Below are 22027 nucleotides of genomic sequence, written 5' to 3'. Positions count from 1 at the left end.
CGGAGTGAGTCAAACTCACCAGGTATCCTGTGTGCAAGTGGCACCGAAATCTGATAATAATGCCGTCACCGATGGATTCGTAGAGTTGAAAAATGGGGAGAAAATTCCTGTTGTGGGTGCTGTAATGTCAAAACAGCCAACCGGTGTTACGAAAGGAATGCCAACGCTGCCTGGAAAAGTTGCAGACAAAAAGATTATGGTGTTAAGAGATACCGGCAGCTCCACGGTTATCGTGCGGAGAAATTTGGTACGGGAAAGTGAGTTGACAGGCAGAACGAAACCGGTTTGCCTAATTGACCGTACGGTTCGGATGCTTCCCGAAGCAGAAATTGAGGTTGAAACCCCGTACTTCAGCGGGAAGGTTACTGCTCTATGTATGACGACCCCCCTTTACGACCTTGTCATCGGAAACATCGACGGTGCGCGAGGACCGAATAATCCGGAATGTTTGGGAGAAGACCTTAAGATAGAGCCCTCGCCAACCCAACGACCGCGAGATACAGTGGAGGAGCAACCCGTGACGGATCCCACTCGAGCCCAAGGTGAAGCCGCGGTGCAAGGGACTATGAATGATAAGATGATCGTGTTGAACGAGCTCACGGGCCGGGCAACTGGACTTACGTCGGCACGACCTCAACCGACCGACAGTGCAAAGGAGACGGAGTTTGCCAGCCGGGCCAAATGTAGAGACATGAACAAGCTGGTAAATAAACAGACAGGACCCGTCGAACGTCATGACCCGTTAGCAGGGTCGGAAGTGACAACGATGGCTGAGACGCTGCCTCAGATACCGTCGTTGGAAAATGCTCGCCGAAAAATAACAAGGAAAACCAAGAAGAGATCGAGTGAGCACCGTAAGAAAGGACGCAAGCGCAGCTCAAAATACACAGGATAGGGGCTGAGGTGGAATCGGAGTGCGTTTGGCAGGGCTGAGTGCCAGATGTTGTGTTAATGTTGTGTTATCCTGTGTCACAAGTGTCGAAGTGTTTGTGCTGTGATGTGATGTATAGTGTTGTATAATTGTTGTAATGAGTGAACTTTGTACGTTTGTATTGTTCGGAATGTGTGATGAAGTGTTGTAGTCATGTACCTGTGGCTATATTTCATGTGTTGTGGAATTTAACTACAATGTACGATTGTATTGAGCGATCTATTGTGAATGTGAAGTGTCGTGAGCGACGGTTTGTGTTACAGTCTTTCAGAGTGTGTGGTGACTGCTCGCGCTCGTTTGTGTGGTTTTGAATATTATGAGATAATATTCTTAAAGTGGGGGGCAGTGTCACAGAACGAGCGCTAAAAATGGGCGCGCCGCCAAATTCTTGCGATAACGGGCGGGAGAAACGCCGCGAGGTCAAAAGAAAAAAAAAGAGAAAACAAACATCTAAGGCTCCCCGGGCGCGCGCTCTCCCCCGCAGAAGCGTGGCTTCGCCGACGAACCTCCTCACCCCACAACGGCGGCCGAGCAAGCACTCGATTTTTCCAGAAGGAACGGGGCATGTATGCCGGGTTGACTCATCTGTCGGGGACGGCCTCCGTACAGTCTCGCGCCTCTCCCCAGCCTTCGCTGCGTATCGCGCCGACGAAATGACGAGAACTTTCTGGAATGTGGTGCGGAAGAGATTAAATCGAGCGGCCGAGACGAGAGAGCAGGAGGAGACGGAAGTTAGCGCCAGAGCGCGTAGGGATTCTGCCGTGTAGTCGGCGAAGGTTTTGTCGGTAGCGACAAAGCAGGAGATGAAGAGGATTTCCACCTGAGGGGTGACGACTCGAACTGCAAGCAAGAGAGTGTGTTTACCGCTATCGAGCGAAGACGCGTGGCGACAGCTGCGTGTGGGAAGCCGACGTGTTTCCGGCGAAGAAGTTGAAGCTTGGAGAGTGGCCTATTGAAGACGTGAGGTTTCCTGGAAGAGAAACTTCGGCGAGGTTTCCTGGAAGAGAAACTTCGAGAGCTGCGGAACGACAACAACGCTGGACTTTGAGTGAGTGATTCTCGGAAGAGTATCATTCAGACTTTTGTTCCAAGGACTTTGGACTGAAGAGGTTTTCTATCTCTTTAGTCTTTAAGTGCCTTGGTTGTTCAATGCATGCGACTGCATTGTAGTGTGTATTGTTGTCTGTGTCCGTTGTTTAGAGTGGGGCTGATTGTACTGTGTAGTACGTTGTTTGATTGGTGACGTATGGTATGCAACTATTGTGGAGTGTGCATTCTTGTGTATTGTTTTCGATCGGCCACTTTTGAGAATATAATATTTGTTTTGTTTATCAACTCTCGGCTCTGACTTGTTCTTTGGGCCACAGCCGGCGTCCGCTGGCGCGCCAAAAAGGACCACTTCTAAATTGTCCACGCTTTCGTGGTGCGGTTCGGGGGGCCGATACTTCGGCCCTTGGAATTAGCCCGGCGATCGCCTCCCTAATTAACGGGACCGGTGTGACAATGGGCCACCACAGGTCATCAGCTGATTCGCTGACACTCACGCGCACATTACACGCGCCTTGCCCGCACTTCCGTCGTTATCGTTTTCTTCACTCATCACAACATTGATGACGACGCTTTTCATATGCTTGTGGCCGAAGACCCAGAGACCGTCACGGCCGTGATTCAGCTCTGTCAAAGTTTTGATGAGCTGGACAAGCAGCGAATTTCTACACGCCGCGGTAATACGCAAACAGCGAATATTTCGGCTTTGGAGTGCAAAAAAAGTGGCTCCGACTACACAGTATTGTTGCCTCAAATTCAACAGTACATCCGCGAAGAAGTTGCTCGACAGCTCCCTCCTGTGGCCACCATGAACGAGACCCCCGCAGCACTGCACCACTCACTTCGCCGTGCTATTCGGACGCAAGTAGCCGAGGCTCTTCCTTCGTCCATGTCCCCAATATCAGGTACTGCACCGCTGACTTATGCAGAAGCCGTCTGCCGACCTCCTGCCCAACCGACGCTCCCTTCATACAGTCCAGCCCCCAACTATACTACATGTCACCAGTTTCAGTTTATACGGTAAATCGGCCCTTCTCGCCCCCTCGAGCACCTTTTAACTCTTGGCGTACTCCGGATAACCGGCCTGTCTGCTACAGCTGCGGTATTCCAGGGCATGTCACGTGCTACTGTCGTCGCCGTAGATTCTATTTTAATGAGGCTTAGCATTCCGGCAACGTTCCTCGGCAATCAGAATCACATGTTACACCTGATGCACCTGACCCTCGCTCACGTCGACCAGACTTCAGCCCACGTCGATCTCCTTCACTCCGTCTTCGGTCTCCTTCTCCCATGCTTCGCCATTCCAACCACGCCCAGAAGGAAAATTAACAGTCGCAGTTCCCGAGGCAAGAACTGCGCCACCGACGAAATTGCCAAGGCCTCATCTTTTGCCTCCTAGCGAGATTGCCGTGTTTGTGGACGGTTGCGCCACAACTGCTCTTGTCGACACAGGGGCCGCTATTTGTGTAATCAGTGAAGTGTTATGCCGCAAACTGAACGAATTGACGACTCCATGGTTGAAATTTCTTTACGCACAGCGAGTTCGCAACACGTCCAACCTTCTGCCACATGCACTGCTCGTGTTGTGATTCAAGGAGTGCTTTACATCGTTGAATTTGTCGTCCTTCCGCATGCGTCTCATGAAATCATCCTGGGATAGAACTTTCTTTCCGCTAATCATGCGGTTGTCAACTGCGCTTGTGCACAACTCGTTTTGTTTCCGTTCAGCACGACATTCATAGATATCCCTTGTTCACCCAAAAAGGTGATCATCGCCACTGCTGTCGTCATCTCTGCTTTTTCGGTCGCCATGGTGTTTATTTTGTGCAACTCCATCCCTGATTCAACTGCCCTCTTTATACCGTTGCAAGAATGCGCTCATTGCCGGAACCTTGTCGTCCCGTTTGCAGTTATAACGCTTGCCGGTGGTTCTTGTGCCGTGTACGTGTGCAATCTGTTCCCTTGTCCCGCTACCTTATTACATGCCTAATGTATTGGGCATCTTGAGGCTTATGACGCAACCTTTCCTTTCTATGCCCCTTCCGATACGACGCCGATGTCCGTGGATGCTGTCACGGCTGCCACCGCACCCTCACTACCTGACGAAGACATTATGTCGTGCAGCGTGGACACCGGGCTTACGCAAGACCAACGCAATCAGCTCATTCAACTACTTGACCGTTTCCGTGCCTCCTTCGCCCACGGACAACCTCCCTTGGGACGCACGTCAGTTGTCGCTCCCCATATCAACACTGGTCATCATAATCTACTTCATCAGCGCCCCTACCGCGTCTCGCAGGCTGAGCGTGACGTCATCACTCAACACGTCGATGAGATGCTCCAACGTGGTGTTGTTCAACACTCACACAGTCCTTGGGCTTCGCAAGTGGTCCTCGTGCAAAAAAAGGATGGCTCCATTAGGTTTTGCGTGGATTATCGGCGACTAAACACAATCACACGCAAGGATGTTTAGCCCCTGCCACGCATTGATGACGCCTTAGATTGCCTTCAAGGTGCGGAGTTTTTCTCTTCACTGGATCTGCGCTCTGGATATTGGCAAGTGCCAATGACCGAACCAGACCGCCCAAAAACGGCGTTTGCAACCCCTGACGGCTTATATGAATTTAATGTAATGCCCTGCGGTCTTTGCGTTGCGCCGGTGACTTTTGAAAGGATGATGGACAGTGTCCTCAGGGGACTTAAATGGCACATCTTTCTTTGCTATTTAGATGACATAGTTGTATTCTCCGCAAATTTCGAAACTCATCTTTCCCGTCTGGAACAAGTTCTCCAGTGCCTTACAGCAGCCGGGTTGCAACTGAACTTCAAAAATGTCATTTTGGCGTCCGCAATCTCACAATTCTCGGCCACGTTGTTTCGAAAGAAGGAATATCGCCAGACCCTGCCAAACTGCGTGCCGTTGCCGAGTACCCCAAGCCTACCAGCCTAAATGAGCTCCGTAGCTTCGTAGGCTTCTGCTCGTATTTTCGGCGCTTCATCCGCAATTTCGCTTCATAATCGCCCCCCTAACACACCTTCTTTCCAGTAGCGTGGACCTCTTGTGCTGGAATTCCCATTGCGATGTCGCATTCACGACGTTGCGCCGGCTACTCACTTCTCCACCAGTTCTCCGCCACTTCGATCCCAATGCACCTACTGAAGTTCACACGGATTCTTGCGGTGTTGGCCTCGGTGCCATTCTCGCTCAACGCAAGGATGACTGCGAAGAGTTCGTTGTCGCCTATGCCAGCCGTACACTACCGAAGGCAGAGTCCAACTGTTCCGTCACGGAAAAGGAGTGGAGTGCTTGGCTATCATTTTGGTCAAAGGAAAATTTCGCACTTACCTTTACGGACGCCAGTTTGATGTTGTCACAGATCACCATGCCTTATGCTGGCTAGCGTCCATGAAAGACCCTACTGGCCGTCTCACTCGTTGGGCTTTACGCCTTCAGGAATACATCCGTGTTGTTTATCGCTCAGGACGCAGACATTGAGACGCCGATGCCCTATTCTGTTCTCCGCTGCCTCCTAACCGTGCCTGCTTACCAACTGCCATCTGCGACTCGTCATCGCTGAGCATCACCGACATGTCAGCTGAGCAGCGCAAGGATCCCTGGATCAATTCTTTACTCGACTTCCTTTCTCACAGTTTGTGAGAATCAATTTGACGGTCCCTCTCTCGTCAAGCAAGACACTTTGCTGTCCGTGAAGGCTTGTTGTATCGCCGCAATTACGAGACGGATGGCCGTAGGTGGCTCCTTGTCATCTCTCGTCATTGGCGCTCGGACATCTGCGCTGCCTTTCACGATGACCCCCGATGTGGCCACGCTGGAATATTCAAGACTTACTCTCGCCTTCGTCTAAGATACTACTGGTGCGGCATGTATCAGAACGTTTGCCAGTACGTTCGGTCATGTGCCACGTGTCAACGCCGCAAGACGCCTTCTCACAGCACTGCTGGCCCTTTGCAATCCTTAACCTGTCCAGCGAGACCATTCGACCGCGTCGAAATTAATATTTATGGTCCTCTACCCAACACTCCTCGAGGCAACCGGTGGATTATCATCGCCGTCGATCATTTGACAGGCTACGCTGAAACATCTCCGCTGCCTGCTACCACTGCGATAGACGTTGCGTCCTTTCTTCTTCACCATCTGATTTTGCGACACGGTGCAGCTCGTGAATTACTGAGTGACTGTGGACGTGTGTTTCTCTCGAACGCCGTCGACGAGCTGCTCAAGGAATGTCGCACTGTCCATCGGAAAATCTCGGCATACCATCCTCAAACCAATGGCATGACAGAACGCTTTAATCGTAAACTTGGAGATATGCTTGCCATGTACGCATCTGACGAACACACTAATTGGGACCAAGTGCTCTCTTTTGTAACGTACGCGTACAACTCCGCGCCACAAACAACCACCGGCTTCTCTCGTTTCTTCCTCCTGTACGGATGTGAACCATCATGCTCCTTGGACACCATTCTCCCTTACAGACCTGGTGTTTCTGAAGCGACGCCCGTTTCCGAAGCAGCTGCGTATGCTGAAGAGTGCCGTCAACTCGCTCGCTCGTTTACCGCGCAAGACCAATGGCGCCAGAAAACTGACTACGATGCCTCTGCATCTAGAGCCCACTATAACCCAGGAATGTCGGTTTGGCTCTGGGTCCCGTCTACCCCTCCAGGTCTTTCTCCAAAGCTGTCGTCGAAATACCATAGCCCCTACTGTGTGGTGCGACAAACATCTCCCGTCAACTATGAAGTTAAGCCCGTTGATACACCTTCGTACCTACGTTGCCGTGGGCGTGAAACGGTTCACGTATCACGCCTCAAACCGTCCTGCCGTGTCATTTCCTTAGATCGCCAGGTTTGCTCTTTTCTGCTCTGGGAGTAATTGTACTGGAGCATAGTGGTGCCAACTCTTTGCCAGCGTGAAAAAGTGAAAAAAGACGTTGGCGTCCGTGTGGATCGTGCATACCGGGTTCCTGTCTGAACCAGCTTGTTGTGGCTAACGCTTCTTGAATAATAACGAGTGAAGTGATTACACGTGAACTCGCTCGTTGCAATATATATATATATATATATATATATATATATATATATATATAGCTTCCTGAATTAAGAGACACAAATATAATGCTTATTATTCTGCTTTAAAATCAGAGTGAACACTGGAACCATATTTGGCCTCAACTCAGCATAACGCCTTTATCATTGGGGTACATACGTGATGTTGGTTGCTTTTTTTTTAGAAAATCAGATAGTCAGCACTATAACTACAGTTGACATTGCATCGACATTACGTGCGGGTAAGGCCTCTTTCATAATCAGTTTCAAGGCGTGGCTCTGTGGTAGAATATCTGACTGCCATGCAGAATGCTTGGGTTTGGTTCATGTTGGAATCCTGTATTTTTTTAGGGGCGAAGCTCCTTATAGCAGCACCCGTTCGTTTCTTGTTGTCGTAGTAGTAGTCTTAGTGTGTAACCAGTCCTACATTTTGACCTCCAAGGTGGTGCCGGTGGGAGATCTCTTCTGTGCGTTGTTGAACAATGAAAAATTTGCAGCGTGCGCGTTAACTAAAAGCCGAATTCCCCTGTCTCTCATTCCCACTTAGCAGTCATTGGCATGTACATTGAGCACTATCTCACAAGAAAGTGTTGCTACGTTATATTCGCTGGGCGTAACCTCTTTGGTTTTAGAAAGGTTTAGTGAGCGTTAAGCCGCAGTGCCATAAAAACAGTGAACTAGTATTTACTATGAACTCGAGGTGGTTAAAGGTGGGAAGTAGACACGAAGCGCAAGCCGTAAGAAAGTGTGCGTGTGCCTCCTCTCGTTCAGTCTTTCGAGTGTCCGCTGGATGGTGGTGCTTCTATATGAGGAATATATGATGAAAAGATGCGAGATGGTGGTACTTAGAGTGTTGAATAGGTGGACGAACGGACACACAGACATATTCATGGATGAACGCACGGATGGCTGCACGGACGGATGGACGCATGGACGGACGCAGGAGCGGATGCATGGACGAACGCAGGGACGGACGCACAGATGGACGTGCGGACGCACGAACAGACGCACGCACGGGCGGACGGATGGACGCACGGGCAGCCACACAGACGCACGCATGGACGGACGGAAGCAAGAACGAATAGACGGACAAATGCTTCGCCCCACTCTCCATCATTCACTCCGTGGATATGCTGCAATTTTTTTATTCTTTGTGTTTGTGAGGTCAACGTTGCGGACTGTTTTTATTAACACTCCCTCATTTCAATTATTAATGCGTGTTCTTGTCGTTCCTGCTGCAGACATAAACTGTCAGTCACCTGTGGCGCATAACCTGTAACGCATAACCACGGCCCTTGGCATGCCACTTGCGTCTGGAGGAAAGCGTTTGACAATATGTGCCTGACAAGATTGTCATGTTATTCATGACATACCCAGACGTAGGCGGCGCTAGATGTATGGATGGATGGATGGATGGATGGATGGATGGATGGATGAATGGATGGATGGATGGATGGATGGATGGATGGATGGATGGACGGACGGACGGACGGACGGACGGACGGAGGAGGAGGAGGAGGAGGAGGAGGAGGAGGAGGAGGAGGAGGAGGAGGAGGAGGAGGAGGGTGGTGGTTGGTTGGTCGGTCGGTCGGTCGGTCACTCGCGCAAATCTGCCCCATACTTTGGCGTAGTAAGGGGGGAGGGGGCACTTCGATGAATCTTCGCCCCTCATGATGGGAACCCTGCGCACGTCTAAAAACCTACGCCTGCGCTCATGCAACACTACCCCTCTTGGTACCGCCCCACTGTTTCTATGTGAGAGGAAACGCGTGAATTATACAAGGTGCTTCAAGAGAGTTGTCTGTAGGGCGGGTTGGTGCTTTGACATTGGAACCATCGTGAAAGTGCAACTAAACACCACACACGTCTCGTCTGTTTCTTCTTGTGTGTTGTGTTTAGTTGCGCTCTCACGATGGTTTCTATACATACAAGGTGTGTTTTTGGAGTTTTATGCATGATCGCATGATCCTCAGTATCTCTGTTAGAACGCCGGGCACTTACCGCCGTGGTGGTAGAGGTCCCAGGTTTCATTTCTGTGGGGGGCAATTTTGAATTGTTTTTTTTTTCTTCCTCATTCAGTACCATCCACTTTATGAACGTCAGATCAGTGACGGGAATACGTCAGTGGAGCTTTTGTGAACTCCGGCATGGAACACGTTTGCGTTAGAAAACACGACGCATTGAGTAAAGAACCGAGTGCTCAATCTCAGTGTGGTCGTTTCAGCATCTAAAACAAAGGAACAAGAAACATGACTTTCTTTGGCGCAATTATTGAAAAGTGAAATATTATTATAATTTTGGAAGTAAATTGTCATACACAATTCAGCTAGCCGAATCAGATACCATGCAGTTCGGGGCTGACAGTGAGGCCCTACCACACTACATGTGGGCACACCTACACGTCCATCTATTGTCTGCTCTTCCACTGGGACAAACATTCTTTTAGCTAGCAGGCTTTTCTTTCCTAGAGATATCTATCTGCATGTACTCGTGCCAGCTCATGAAAGTACACGCAACATCAAACGTACTGGAGCAACACACTGCAGGAAGCAACTTATCGGCGTCAATGGATGCAACTTGTCTCTTTTCACGTTGTCGCACCTGTCAGGGTTAGTAAGCGTTCATCGCTACCGAAAATTGGGCGTTTGCGATACATAGTAAAAGGGAAAACGAGAAAAAACTTAACCTTGCCTCATCTTCTCGGGCTGAACGCTGCAATACTTTTTCACGAACCAGAGGTTTATACATGTTGTCACACCAAAGCTTTATTCTATTTTCTATATCGTTATGCTATGTGTTATTATTTTGGTTTATTTTGTTCAGAAATTGTGGTCACTGTCAAGGCTTCTCACTAATTCCACGCACTGCGTTTTTTTGTTTCTTTTTACAGAAGTCGCCACAAAGAAATGCTTGGAGAACGGCACGTGGTTTTTCAGCCCATCCCAGAACCGGACGTGGACGAACTACTCTCGCTGCGGAACGGATCAATACATGCATTCGGAGAACATATCTATTTTTGAAGTAAGCATAACGCGGGCATACCGCTTTCTTTTCAACAACGTTCTCTGCTCCGTACATTCCAGTAAATTATTTACACCGGAAGTTTTTTTTCTGTTGTCAGTATGCGCACGAAGCACACGCAGACAGTAACTTGTTATGGTGTTATGCTTATGATACACTGTAAGCCTGGTCTCGCTCAAAACACAACACGATGGATGTTTGTTGTAAGGACTTGCCGTCTTACGACGCTATTCCATTAGGCTGGCTGACTTTCAGGATGCACAATACAATTTTATGGCGGCCGTCTGCGTCAGCACCATCGAGCCGTACAAGCGCAAGAATAAATTTGGAAAAAATGTTTTCGTCTATGCATCGCTTTTTTTTTCTCGAAGGCTCCATTAAATCGAGTTTGGCGACGAGTATCATTTCGTTATTTCGAGTTTGCTCGCACGGGTGGACAGTCCTAAGAAACATCACGCACGTCCTTGACACTTCCTTTCTGGTAGGCAAACCATGCTTTGCTTTCGGTGTTTCTTTGTTTTGGGCAGTTATGTCAACTCCGCTCGCACGTGAAACGCATTGGCTTCTGCAGTGACTTCGAAATAGCTTTTCCGAGGAAGCGCGTGTGGTAGCTCCACGGAAACGAAAAAAAAAATGTAATAGTACATATTGGTGTATCCGCGATGAAATCAATGTTGCAATCTTCAACGGGATTACCGAACAACTATTACAAGGTCAGCAAACATCTACTGTAGACTTTATTCCGTGAAAGATGGAAAAAGAAACGTCGTATACTTGATGTCTATGATTTTGCTGATAATTTTCTACAGCATGCCCTAGCGACTCTAATAGCTCGAAGTCACAAGTTGTTCTCAAATAGATCAATTTTTTGAACAGACAAACAATCGACAAGTATTGCCGAGTGACGACAGCCATTTTGCGAAGATCGTGTTTCCATTTATTCGTGATCGTGCTAAGAGTCATACAGGCTAAATATTAAAATATCGTTCGTCGTAACACAAATAAAAGTAAAGGAAAAATAATTCATATGATGTCCTCGAATTTTTAGAAACTGTCTACTTTTAAAAATGCACGAGAAACGCTGTGTTTTTGAAAGTCAGTCAGTTTCACGACGCAATTGCTCATTTTGTGAACATTTTATCTTGTTCAAACAAGTGTGGATGGGCCTTTGTGTGAACAATGAGCTTCTGTATACGTATTAGCGCAATAATTTTCAAAGAAATTTTCTTGCTGAACACATAGAAAGTAAAATGTTTGTCAATAAAATAATCTGCATTTAAAAAAGAACTTCCTTGGTCAAAATTTTTCGAATTGTTCTCAAACTACTGTAGAAGGATATTCTAAAAATGTTTACGCATTTTATCAGAAAAATATTGCGAAATTTCAAACAACGTGTTTTTATAGCGTTGTCGCTACTGTGTGACGTTCATTTGTTGTTACACATAAATGCAGAAAGGTGGAGAATACACGTGTACTGTAGTTGCACCGAGCTAAACTTTCGAACGAGTAACGACACAAGAAGACCGGACAAGTGGTGCGCGTTTGCACATCTTTTGTCAATTTCACTCAGCTCAACTAAATTACAATGCCGTAGCATCTGGAAAAAAAATTCAAGATTCGCCAAGAGACATTACTTTATCAGCGATCTGCCCGTTCCGACCGGCGAGTCAATGCCGCGTCACCTCCCAAATTTTTCGCCACCTCCAGGACCATTTTCTGCCATTTCAGTGAGGTCGGTCACATTTACGGCGAATGCCCATATACCGAAAACTTGTGCGGTGTGGTTGCTCCTCTAATGTCCATCATCCCCAAGTTGGAGTCAGAGGTAAATGAAGAATACGTCTCCCAGAAAAGTGTACCCTTTTCACTGCGTCAATCGCAGTCACCATCTCCACGGTGACCCGCATTCATTGCACGATGTTTCGGAGTGACGGTATGGCGACGCTTGCCAAGCGCTCGTCGGAAAATCTGAACGCAGCGGCCTTCAGGAGCAAGGCCGCTGCAACTCAAAGTATGGAAGACCTCTTATCGACGCTTGCACAACATTTAATGCATTCATTTGAGCCAACGCCTCAACGCAGTGAACGAGTCTCGCTCGGCATATACCTGTGTTGATGGAAACAGGTGCAGACTATCCAGTGCTTGTTCTCACGGCTGGAGGAAACGTTGTTACAGCACAAAATGAAAAGGCCGTGCGTTAACATTTGTGGTCACCTGCCTCACCCTCCTCGAGTGTTCTCGTCCGCTCATCTTCGATATGGACGTCTTTTGAGAGAACAGCGTAATCGGAAATCTCTGCGAGCGAATTGTGATTTTCTCGACGATACGCGCAACAGATATGGACGCCGATAGCTGCTTTAGACCTGCGATGCGTGTTCCTGACGAAAACATGACGCTGCCACCACGACCGGCTACCTTTTTAAGTCACTAGTGAAGACGTCCGATATGGGTACGTGGTCGCCAAGAGCAGCACATCACTTTTGCTGCTTAAACCTGGATGCACAGCCTAAAGTCTTTTGCGCGTTTGTGAGGTTCAGTCAAAGATACTTGTCATGAATTTCAACTTTTACAGCTCCACCGCAGCCTGTGGAAACCCTGTAGTGGACCTCGCGTAGTCTTTCGTGTCCAACAAAATCAATGATCGTGACAAGTTTCTGTACGACATCGACGGAAATTCCGAGCTTTCGGGCGATAAAACGGCCACACCTCACAAGATTTCGAAAGAAATTCCTTCACCTCCCCGTCTAGTGCCAGTCGAACGCCCACAAAGTACCAAGTTATTACCGACCTTTTTGTCGCCTCATGCATCCGACAGGAATCTTACCGTGTTTTTGCTAAAGAACGTAAGGCTGTATACAGACGCAAGTAAAGGGCGCGCTCGGCGATGGTGTGATTCCACCGTCCAACAGCTCGTGGTCCTCGCCGTTCGTTCTGGTGAAAATTAAAGGCGCGACGCTGCTGTTCTGCATTGATTATAGGAAACTCGGTAGCGTCACAAAGAAAGTTCACCCGCTTTTACGGGTCGATGATTCTCTAGACAGGTTGCGACACGCAAAGTATTTTTTCATCGATCGATTTAAAAAGTGGCTGTTGGCAGATAGAGCTTGATGAGCGAGGTCGAGAAAAGACAGCTGCTGTAATTTCAGGTCGGCATTATACATTCCAAGTTCTTCCTTTCGGCCTCTGAACGGCTCCAGCCACTTGCCAGCGTATAATGAATATCGTTTTCACTAACTTGAACTGGCAAAGCTGCTACGTATACCCCCCCCCTTCCCCCCCCCCAAAAAAAAGAAGCGTGGTTATCTCTGGGAACTTCGAACAACATCTGAACTACCTAAGAATAATTCTGGATGCCATTTCTTCTGCTGAACTAACGCTGAAGCCCCAGAAGTACCATTTTTTCTATGAAGAACTAAAATTCCTGGAAGATGTGAGTGCGGATGAAGTTTCGCCCGATTAAAAAAATGTAGCTGTCACCGCCTTTGTTGTTCCGTTAGACAAAAGAGCAGGGTGACGCTTGCTTTTTTTGTGATCAATATTGACAATTCATTGCCACCTTCTCGAAGATAGCTGAATCGCTCACGCGACCAGTCCGAGATGATGTATTCTTTGCCTGGACAAGCAAGAGGCAGCTTTCACAGAATTACGGCAGCGAATGCAAAGAGCCGCTGCTCTTGCTTAATTTGACGAGGGCGTCATATACTGAAGGGTACGCAGATGCCAACAACATCGGACTTAGCACCTTCCTTGTACAACGACACAGCAGTGTTGAGCATGTCATAGCTTACGACAAGCATACGCTCTCTGGAGCCGAGGACAACTGCTCTACTTCAAACAAGGAATGCCACGCAGTCGTCTGGGCGGCGATAAAGTTCCGAGCATACCTCTCCGGCCGTCCCTTCAAAGTGGTGACAGATCACCACTAACTATGCTGGCTAGCCAATCTCAGATATTCTTCTGACCATTTCGCCTGGAGAAGCGTCCGCTTGCGGGAGTTTGGTGTCACGATCGTCGACAGGTTTGGGCGCGAGCACAAAGATGCCGATGTGCTTTCTCGAGCACGTGAGGGGCATCACTGAAGTTAGAGGATGCCGGTGTCTTTCTCGGAGCACTCAGTGATGATGACTTCATGTCAAGACAGCGAACAGATCACGAATCGCGCCCTGTTATTGATCACTTAGAAAGCCGAAATTCCCACATTTTCGGCACATTGCCCGCGAGCTGCCATCCTTTTGTCTCAGAAGGGTTATCCTTTCTGCGCTCGAGGTATACCGACAAAGCCTTCTTCCTCGTCGTCCCTATAGCCGACATGCGTGATGACGTCTTCCTTGCGTGCCACGACAAGCCCACGTCAGGACACTTGGGCTACTAGCGGACTTCTGCCAGAGTGCGCCCCCAGTAGTACTTGCCACGACTATTGACTAGCGACGCCGCTACTCGCAATGCTGCCACAAGGGCCAGAGTCGCGAGATCCCAAACCGTAAAACCCGTGGGCTTTCTCCTCCCGCTTGCACCCTCTCGGACATCTTTCGAACATGTGGGAATTGGCCTGCTTGGCGTTGGAAACGCATGTGGCACATTTGCGGTGGTTATAAAAGAAACACCGCGTGCGAACATGTCAGTGCCTGAAGTAAGTCAAGATTTCAGCAGTGCAGGATCCTCAGTGTGATTGTCGCGCTGAAGATCTTGCAAACTCAACACGCGTCTTTCAAAGGCGTGTTCGTGGGCCTTTGTCCTCTTTCGGGCAGGTTCTTTCGTTCCACCTGCAGCATGGAAATTTCCACTCTCGAAGGAAGCAACGGTCCTTACGCAGCGCTCATGCTGCTCGTTCCGCTTCTGTCAAATATTGCAGATAAATATAATGACAGGTGGTCAACAGGGGCGCTCGCATCATGGTGGCAACGCGGCTGTGATTGGGTACGTTGTTAGCGCGGTGAAATTGAATGCGATGTATAGCAGCCACGTGATGATATCACTTTTACTTCTGCGTGCGTGTGTGCATAGTCTGCCTGATAAAGCTGATAGATGAATCGCGACTCTCACTGGCGCTGCGTTGTCAGCACTGCTCTTCAACATCGAAAATCACATAATGACAGCGTATTGCTACGTTTATGACGACAGCCTTGTGTTGTTCTGCTCATCGTGTTAGTTAGGCCAAGAACTGGCTCAGCCAGAACTTGCGTGTTGTCTTTCAAGTGGCATTCGTGGAGTTCTAACACACGAAAACTATGCTGGCTTGGTCATCCCCTTTCAAGACAACTGACTATATGCTTGTAAGAGAAAAATTACACTAGGAGAACTGTAGATGTAGGGAACTACATAGTGAGTACCACCGACCGCATAAAAAATAGGACGCCCCGGTACTTGGTGCACGCGCAAACAGGAAAACACAAAATATTCAGAGCATATGCACGGCGTGAATGATGATGAACGGGGCAAAGCATCTGTCTGTCTGTCTGTCTGTCTGTCTGTCTGTCTGTCTGTCTGTCTGTCTGTCTGTCTGTCTGTCTGTCTGTCTCTATGTCTGTCTGTCTGTCTGTCTGTCCGTCAGCTATACAAAATCGTCTACTATACGAAAACCACTAACGCCATCTAGTGATATTATTTACAAGGGCATTTACACACAACGCCATCTAGTAAGTAATTCTTAAAACTAACTAGAAGTGGCTACATACTACTACTACTACTACTACTACTACTACTACTACTACTACTACTACTACTACTACAAAGGAGGGAACGACCCACACCCTAAAAAGCATCGCCCCTAATAACACACACACGCGCGCGCGCACACGAAAAAACTACACCAAAATCATTCTTGGGGAAGGCACAAAAGCGCAAGAGCTTCTGTCTGTATAGTACGGCTTGAGTCGTAGGACATGCATGGTTTCTGGTCGAAGTTGTCGACGTGAAGACACTCCATCATCCGGAAATACTTCGTAAAATAGGTCACTGACATATTGGAGAACCTTGTATGGTCAGAAATGACAGCTCAGAAGTTTTTCAGAAACGCCTGGTCGTCGGATTGAAGTTCATACCAACACTCGGTCATGGGGGTGCACGGTGACTCACGTTACGATGGTGAAGGTTGTAACATCCTTGTTCGTGACTGATGTTTATCGCTATTATTGCACAAAAAAGCATAGCATCAAGCATACTTGCATCGTGTTGCTTTCGTAAACACGGCGCAAAAGTGGAAATCACGTTGTTTCCTGTGCTGCTTTATTGTACGCAAACGTGATTTATGGCAAAAATCGTCCAGGTTTTCTGCTGTTTGTCCAAGTAGATTGACAGAATGTCTGTTATGGTCTTATGGAGACTCTGCGTCAGTCAGTTTGTTTGTCGATAGCAGGTCGTCGTTTTTCGGTTATTTATGCTGCTTGGTATGAAAATCCCATCATTTGTGCTGCAAATGGTGTCCCTCTAATCGCAATCACACATTATGGTGTGCCATGCTGTAGGACCATGGCTTACATGAAGAACTTCGTGACTTCAGACTCCATGCCACCTTTGTCTCGGCATAACAAGTTGGTTAATCGTTTGCACTGTAATATTTTTTCTAATGGATTAGAAAGGGAAGCGCCCTAGTATACCGTTTTTATCTGCGCTGCTATCGCGGCTTCCCCACTATCTCCATGCCATGGCTGCCGCATAGCGAGCTCGGAGGAAACTAGTCTTCCAGAGAAGCTCCGGGCATCCTGCATAGCACCATATGTATCATTTCAAAAGCGGTACCGCTCGCTTTATTGCTGCGTGGGAGCGCTACAACAGTCGCCACTATAGAAAGCTAACACGTAATATATTTCACGCGTTGTAATAAGAGGTGCGCGTTGAGCGCGACGACACTTTACGGAACGGGGAACTATATAGTTTGGAGTTTCTGCGGTCGCCCTGACGGCATAAGCGTGCATATCCCAGCCACTCCGCTGACGTATACTCCGCTTTGCAAAGTTTCTCTCCGTTTTCCAAAGTCTTCCTGTGAAAGTAGCCTCAAGGGATAAAGTGAACTACACTGCAGTTACGGGTGCGATGGCTGCCCGAGCTGTTCGTGCCAAAATGAAGCACGGGAACGGCGCAAGTGCTAGCGCTCGCAGCTGCACTGCAGCTGTACGCACACTGCGGCTGGTCGTGTCTGCGCGAGCGGCTCAGTTAAGCCCAAACTCCATAAGCGCGAAAATGCACGCGACAGCGACGAGCGACGCTATGAGCGACGAAACAGGGCGTTCGCGCGACGTGTCACGTGCTCGTTTTCGCGCGATCGCTCGGTTCTCCAGATTTGGAAACCGTCGCTCATCGCCCGGAAGTGCTGGGCTCAAGCAGCCAATAGCGAAAAACCGGAAAAGACGAAGACTACATAGGTGCACGTGACCCTGCCCGAGTCACGTATGCGCAACAAGAAATGACGCAATGTTTATTACGCATGCGCATATAAAAATGCTGCAAGGCAATAATAAACACTTTCCGTTCCATTGCACAACAATATATCTTATTTTTAAATTGGAAACCGCTCGCTACGCGGTTTTCTTGGTGCGAGTTGACGGCCTCATGCCAGCAACAGTGGAATTCGCTCGCCGAAGCCGTCGCGTGAATGAGGTTTGCCTGCGCTAGCGACTGATCGCGCGACGCCGATCTACGTCGCGTCGCTCGTCGCTGTCGCGTGCATTTTCGCGCTTATGGGGTTTGGGCTTTATGTCGTGACTCCCTGCTACGGGACCTTTTTCGGCGCGCCACTTATGCAGCACTGGTCTCCCGTAGAGTCATTTTTGCCCCTATATTTTTTATAACATTAGTATCGGTCGGATTGCAGTTTGAGGCAACGTGTGTTGCCGCTCGTATGCCCGCAATAGAACTATCGGCGTCGAACGAAACCTCAACAGTGGTGTAGAGCGCCACCGTCCAGTCATGCCGGATGCGTGCATTTGTCAACGGTGACCACTGGAGGGTGAATACTTGCCGCTATTCGGGTTTTATTCGACGCCGATAGATGCACGCAGTGAGAAAAGTTTTGAGTGTCCTGTGATAGAAATTGTGGCAATAATGACTTCTCTCTCCACAGCCTCACCTGTCTACCATTAAGCTCATCTCGAAAATTGGCTACAGCGTATCGTTGGCTGGCCTAATCGCTGCGTTCGTGATACTGGCGTCTATCAAGTAAGTCCCCTCTAAGAACCATGTTTTCACTCCACTGCAAGCAAGTGTGTGTTTGATCGGGTAAATAGTAAAAAAGTAGCGCTGACCGATGAAACGAAGGATGAGACGGGCATGAAAACATTCTTGTGTGTGTTTAGACAGCGTATACACTTCTGGAAATATCAGCTAATAAGGCTTTATCAAATTCGTTAACTTAGACTGACTGTTTTGTATGCGTGATGCCTTGCATGGCATCACAATTTATAGCAGGAAAGACAATATTTAACACATTCATGTAAGCAAAGACGCAGGAAAAAAAGCACGTGCAGCACAGTTATCTATAACAAGGCCATGTAATGTAAGAGAGCAGGAAAAAGTTGTGAAGCTCAGGAGGAGGGAAGAAAGGGAAAGGCTGCCACTGCATTACAAATTAAGGTTTCCTTTCTCACCATGGACGCCAAGCACGCTGCACGTTTGGAACGCGCTCGCCCATGAACGCTGACGTCGCTGACGGACGTGCCAGTCTCTGCCCCGCACGTCCTACTGCTTTCACGTGGAGTGCAACTGCGCACATTTTACAGCGAGAACAGTTTCGTTTCCGTAAACTAAGTGCGCTATTCTGGACACTGTCTAATTTCTCCATATTGTCAAATTTTGTAATGACGGTGTTTTAAGCCAATCAGAGAGGTCGTAGCAGCTCACTTGGCCTATTAGCATCAATCAATGGCAGAATCTGACAACATGGCGGAATTCGACAATGTCCAGAATAGCACCCTAAAGCTCCTTTGCATGTAAATGCGTGCGTTCCTTGCGTTTTCACATCAGACGCAGAGGAAGGGCATTAGGAGAAGTTGATAGACGAGCTGAAGAACGGATTCGCGATACACATCTGCACAACTACACAGTTACAACTAAATGTCCACGTGTGGGTGGCTTAGGGGCCCTCTAACAAGTGCAGGCTTATCTTTTTTTTTTGTGATCAGACGTAGAGAGTAAATATCAGTATTCGGTTCGATAAAAAAAATACAAAAAGAGCATCAATGCCCCATGCTGGATTACAAGGCGCCTGCGAACAATTGGAACATGCTCTCACGCGTTCCCGCGAAAGGTGAAGTTGCAACTGCTTTGCACTTCACGTAAACACTTCGCCTGACGTCGAACGGCCATTCATTCTCCCAGCGTGCGTTTTTCGCGTACATAAAAGGCAAGCCCGTCTAGAAACTCATTCATTTTCATTCTTAGCCAGCCATGGGTAGACCACGGTAATTAAGGGCACCAGAGGAACAGCGTGAATACAGCGCGCTATAAAAGTAACGAGTTCATCTGCTGAAATTCATCGTGGAAACAATCAACGTTTATACTCGTGGACAACTTTTCTTGGTAAGGAAGGGCAAGCTACGGGGGGCGGAGCTTGTGCACATGTACCACCACGCGAAGTAATCCGGTATGACATGCGTGCCGTACTACTGTGGGAAGTGGTGAATGTGTGCGATCAGCGTATCATATCGACGCAGACGCTGCTTCGCGTTCTGAGTCCGTAAAGGCGCCCCTTTCTCGCGCGTTCAGAAACGCGAAATAGTAACGAATAAATTCGAACAAATATGATTATGTTACCGGTGTGCGCTGTGTTCTTTGTCGGGGAACTAGATGCCAAAAATGCAAGCAGTATTTTTTTTTTTTTCACTTATCACGTTGGAAATAAGGAAAAATTTGTGGGACACCATTATTTTGCGGAAGGATGCGCGTGATTTGGCTCTGTACCATTCACTGCATCTCCAAGAAAAGTTGTCCTCTGGTATAGACCTTTTCACTCAAGGCTACCTGGATGCCGCAATAGTACTCTCTTGGCTCTTGTTAGTGCGCGTGGCCCCACCCAAAAATGCACTGCCGAGGCTGTGACGTCGGCTTTTGTACTCGCGTGGAACAGCCCAGAATAGAGAAAATCCTCCTCTCCGTAAAAAAGGTCCATAGCACAGCTACCAGAAAGTTATGACCACCACTATTCCTCTATACTAATAATAAAAGATAGCTCAACCACCACCTCCCTACACACACACACACATCGTAGCGTTGCGTATATCCTCGCTGGCAGTCACCTGCGCAGAGTGGCATGGCACCCAATTTTCTTGAACACGAAACGGGTCAATGCCAGGGTCAACCAAGACTTCAGGGACGTACTTCTGTCATGAATATGACAATCATAAAGTGAACGCCAACGGATGACAATAAAGAAACAGGAAGAAAGAGTTCCACTGCCGGCGATCGAATATTTACGCCATCTCGATCCACAATGATAAGCATCCATCACTCTACCAACTAATGTATACAGAAGAACATGCCCGACACTATATACACAAATTTGTGTTTCACAAATTTCTCTCGTAGGATGCTCTCTGTTGGTAGGCCTAGGCAAGATGGTGCGGTGCCACTGTCTGTGGTGCGTGCAGTGAAATAATTCGTCATAGTACTAACATTACGGAACGATTCGCCGTTGATGCAGTAAAAGCATAGCCTCAGCTATCGCGCGCAATCTCAGAGGTTTCTTTTAGTTCAGTTATCTCATTAGTTCATGAACATACGCGTTGAGAAAGATTTGAAAAAATACATGAAACGAAGATGATCATGTGCGGGCCGGGTCCCTAGTGAAGCATGCCTGTCCTGCTCCTTCGGAATAAAATATCATAGTTCAGCGCTCAGCCATCTGTTTACTTCTCTTTTTTTGTTGCTGTCTAAGTTTTATTCTAACATGCAATACCAACTGGCCTACCAATCCATCCTCGAGAAGATACAAAAAAGTGGTCCTTCTGTTGGTTTCTCAGCGACTAAATGTCGTTTTAGCTTCTTTTTGCGCCGAAAAAGTTAAGAACCTTTAAAGTAACTGTTGCTGTGTTTATTTATAAACAAAATGAATGTATTGAGAATAAATTAAGAAAAGGCCTAAGCAATGTGTTCTGCCGGAATCCCATATAATGCGGACAAGTTTGCATTGGATGAACCAGAATTTTTGTAAATGAAACAAAAAAGGCATATTGTGGTGCATATAAGTGAAAGTTGGCTTGCTGCCCTCTGGGCCACGTGTGAGTGAACGCAGAAATATCCTTACTGTTCTAATGTAAGAAAACAGTTGGGTAATGGTAAACGAGATGTACTCTGTGCAGGAAAGACCATTTCTGACGAAAAGGCATGTATGGCATCTGTATCTGTAGTAAAGATATTTCGTACCTGCGGTGATTTAGATAAGGCATGTAGATTGTGGTGTACACATGGCCCATCCACCTCTCACATGACATGACTTTGCATATAAAGCGTGACGTTATAAATTTAAATTCACTGAAAGTTAAGCACCCTCTGTCCCCTCAGCTCATTTTTTTTGCTGCAAGTTGAAACAAATCTATCTTTTTCAGAGCAATTGAAGTTCGGAATAATGTATGACTGCTTATACTTGATGAAACTTCAAGAAACACTAAAGAGCAAAACTATTTTTTAACATTCCCGAAAACACCGCTATTACCGCAGCTCGACGCTTTTAGTAAGCAAGAAAACGCGCCAGAAAAAAATGCAGGTGGAGACACCACCTTCAGATTCCCTCCCCAAACCTCGTGACATCATAAATTTTGACAGCGTCTAATGGGTCGCACGTAGCTTCTCATCGATAAAACTGAATTACATTGTCATCTGTAAGTGTGATGGACCTATCACACGAAGCTTTAGAAAAAAATTCATTCAGCCAATGTTACGAAAATACCATAAATACATATTGAAATATCCTACGTCACGCGTGGAGTTTCGGCGCGAAATTTATATATGAAACATGAACATTAATTTTCT

At 47.7% G+C, this 22027-nt stretch overlaps 1 protein-coding gene across 9 annotated transcripts in view; it reads left to right on the top strand.

Annotated features, from left to right (window-relative positions):
- The window catches only part of LOC119184840 (parathyroid hormone/parathyroid hormone-related peptide receptor), a 288427-nt gene that overhangs the window by 240806 nt on the left and 25594 nt on the right, over window positions 1-22027 (top strand). For all 9 annotated transcript variants that reach the window (XM_075891701.1, XM_075891693.1, XM_075891697.1 and 6 more), the window contains exons 4-5: window positions 9936-10066; window positions 18126-18220. In XM_075891701.1, the coding sequence (XP_075747816.1) occupies window positions 9936-10066; window positions 18126-18220 (226 nt within the window). The remainder of the gene's footprint in view (window positions 1-9935; window positions 10067-18125; window positions 18221-22027) is intronic.

This window comes from Rhipicephalus microplus, chromosome 1 (assembly GCF_043290135.1).
Source record: "Rhipicephalus microplus isolate Deutch F79 chromosome 1, USDA_Rmic, whole genome shotgun sequence".
Classification (NCBI taxonomy): Eukaryota; Metazoa; Arthropoda; class Arachnida; order Ixodida; family Ixodidae; genus Rhipicephalus; species Rhipicephalus microplus.
The sequence above is the reverse complement of the archived record's forward strand: the minus strand, read 5'-3'. Positions and strand labels throughout refer to the sequence as shown.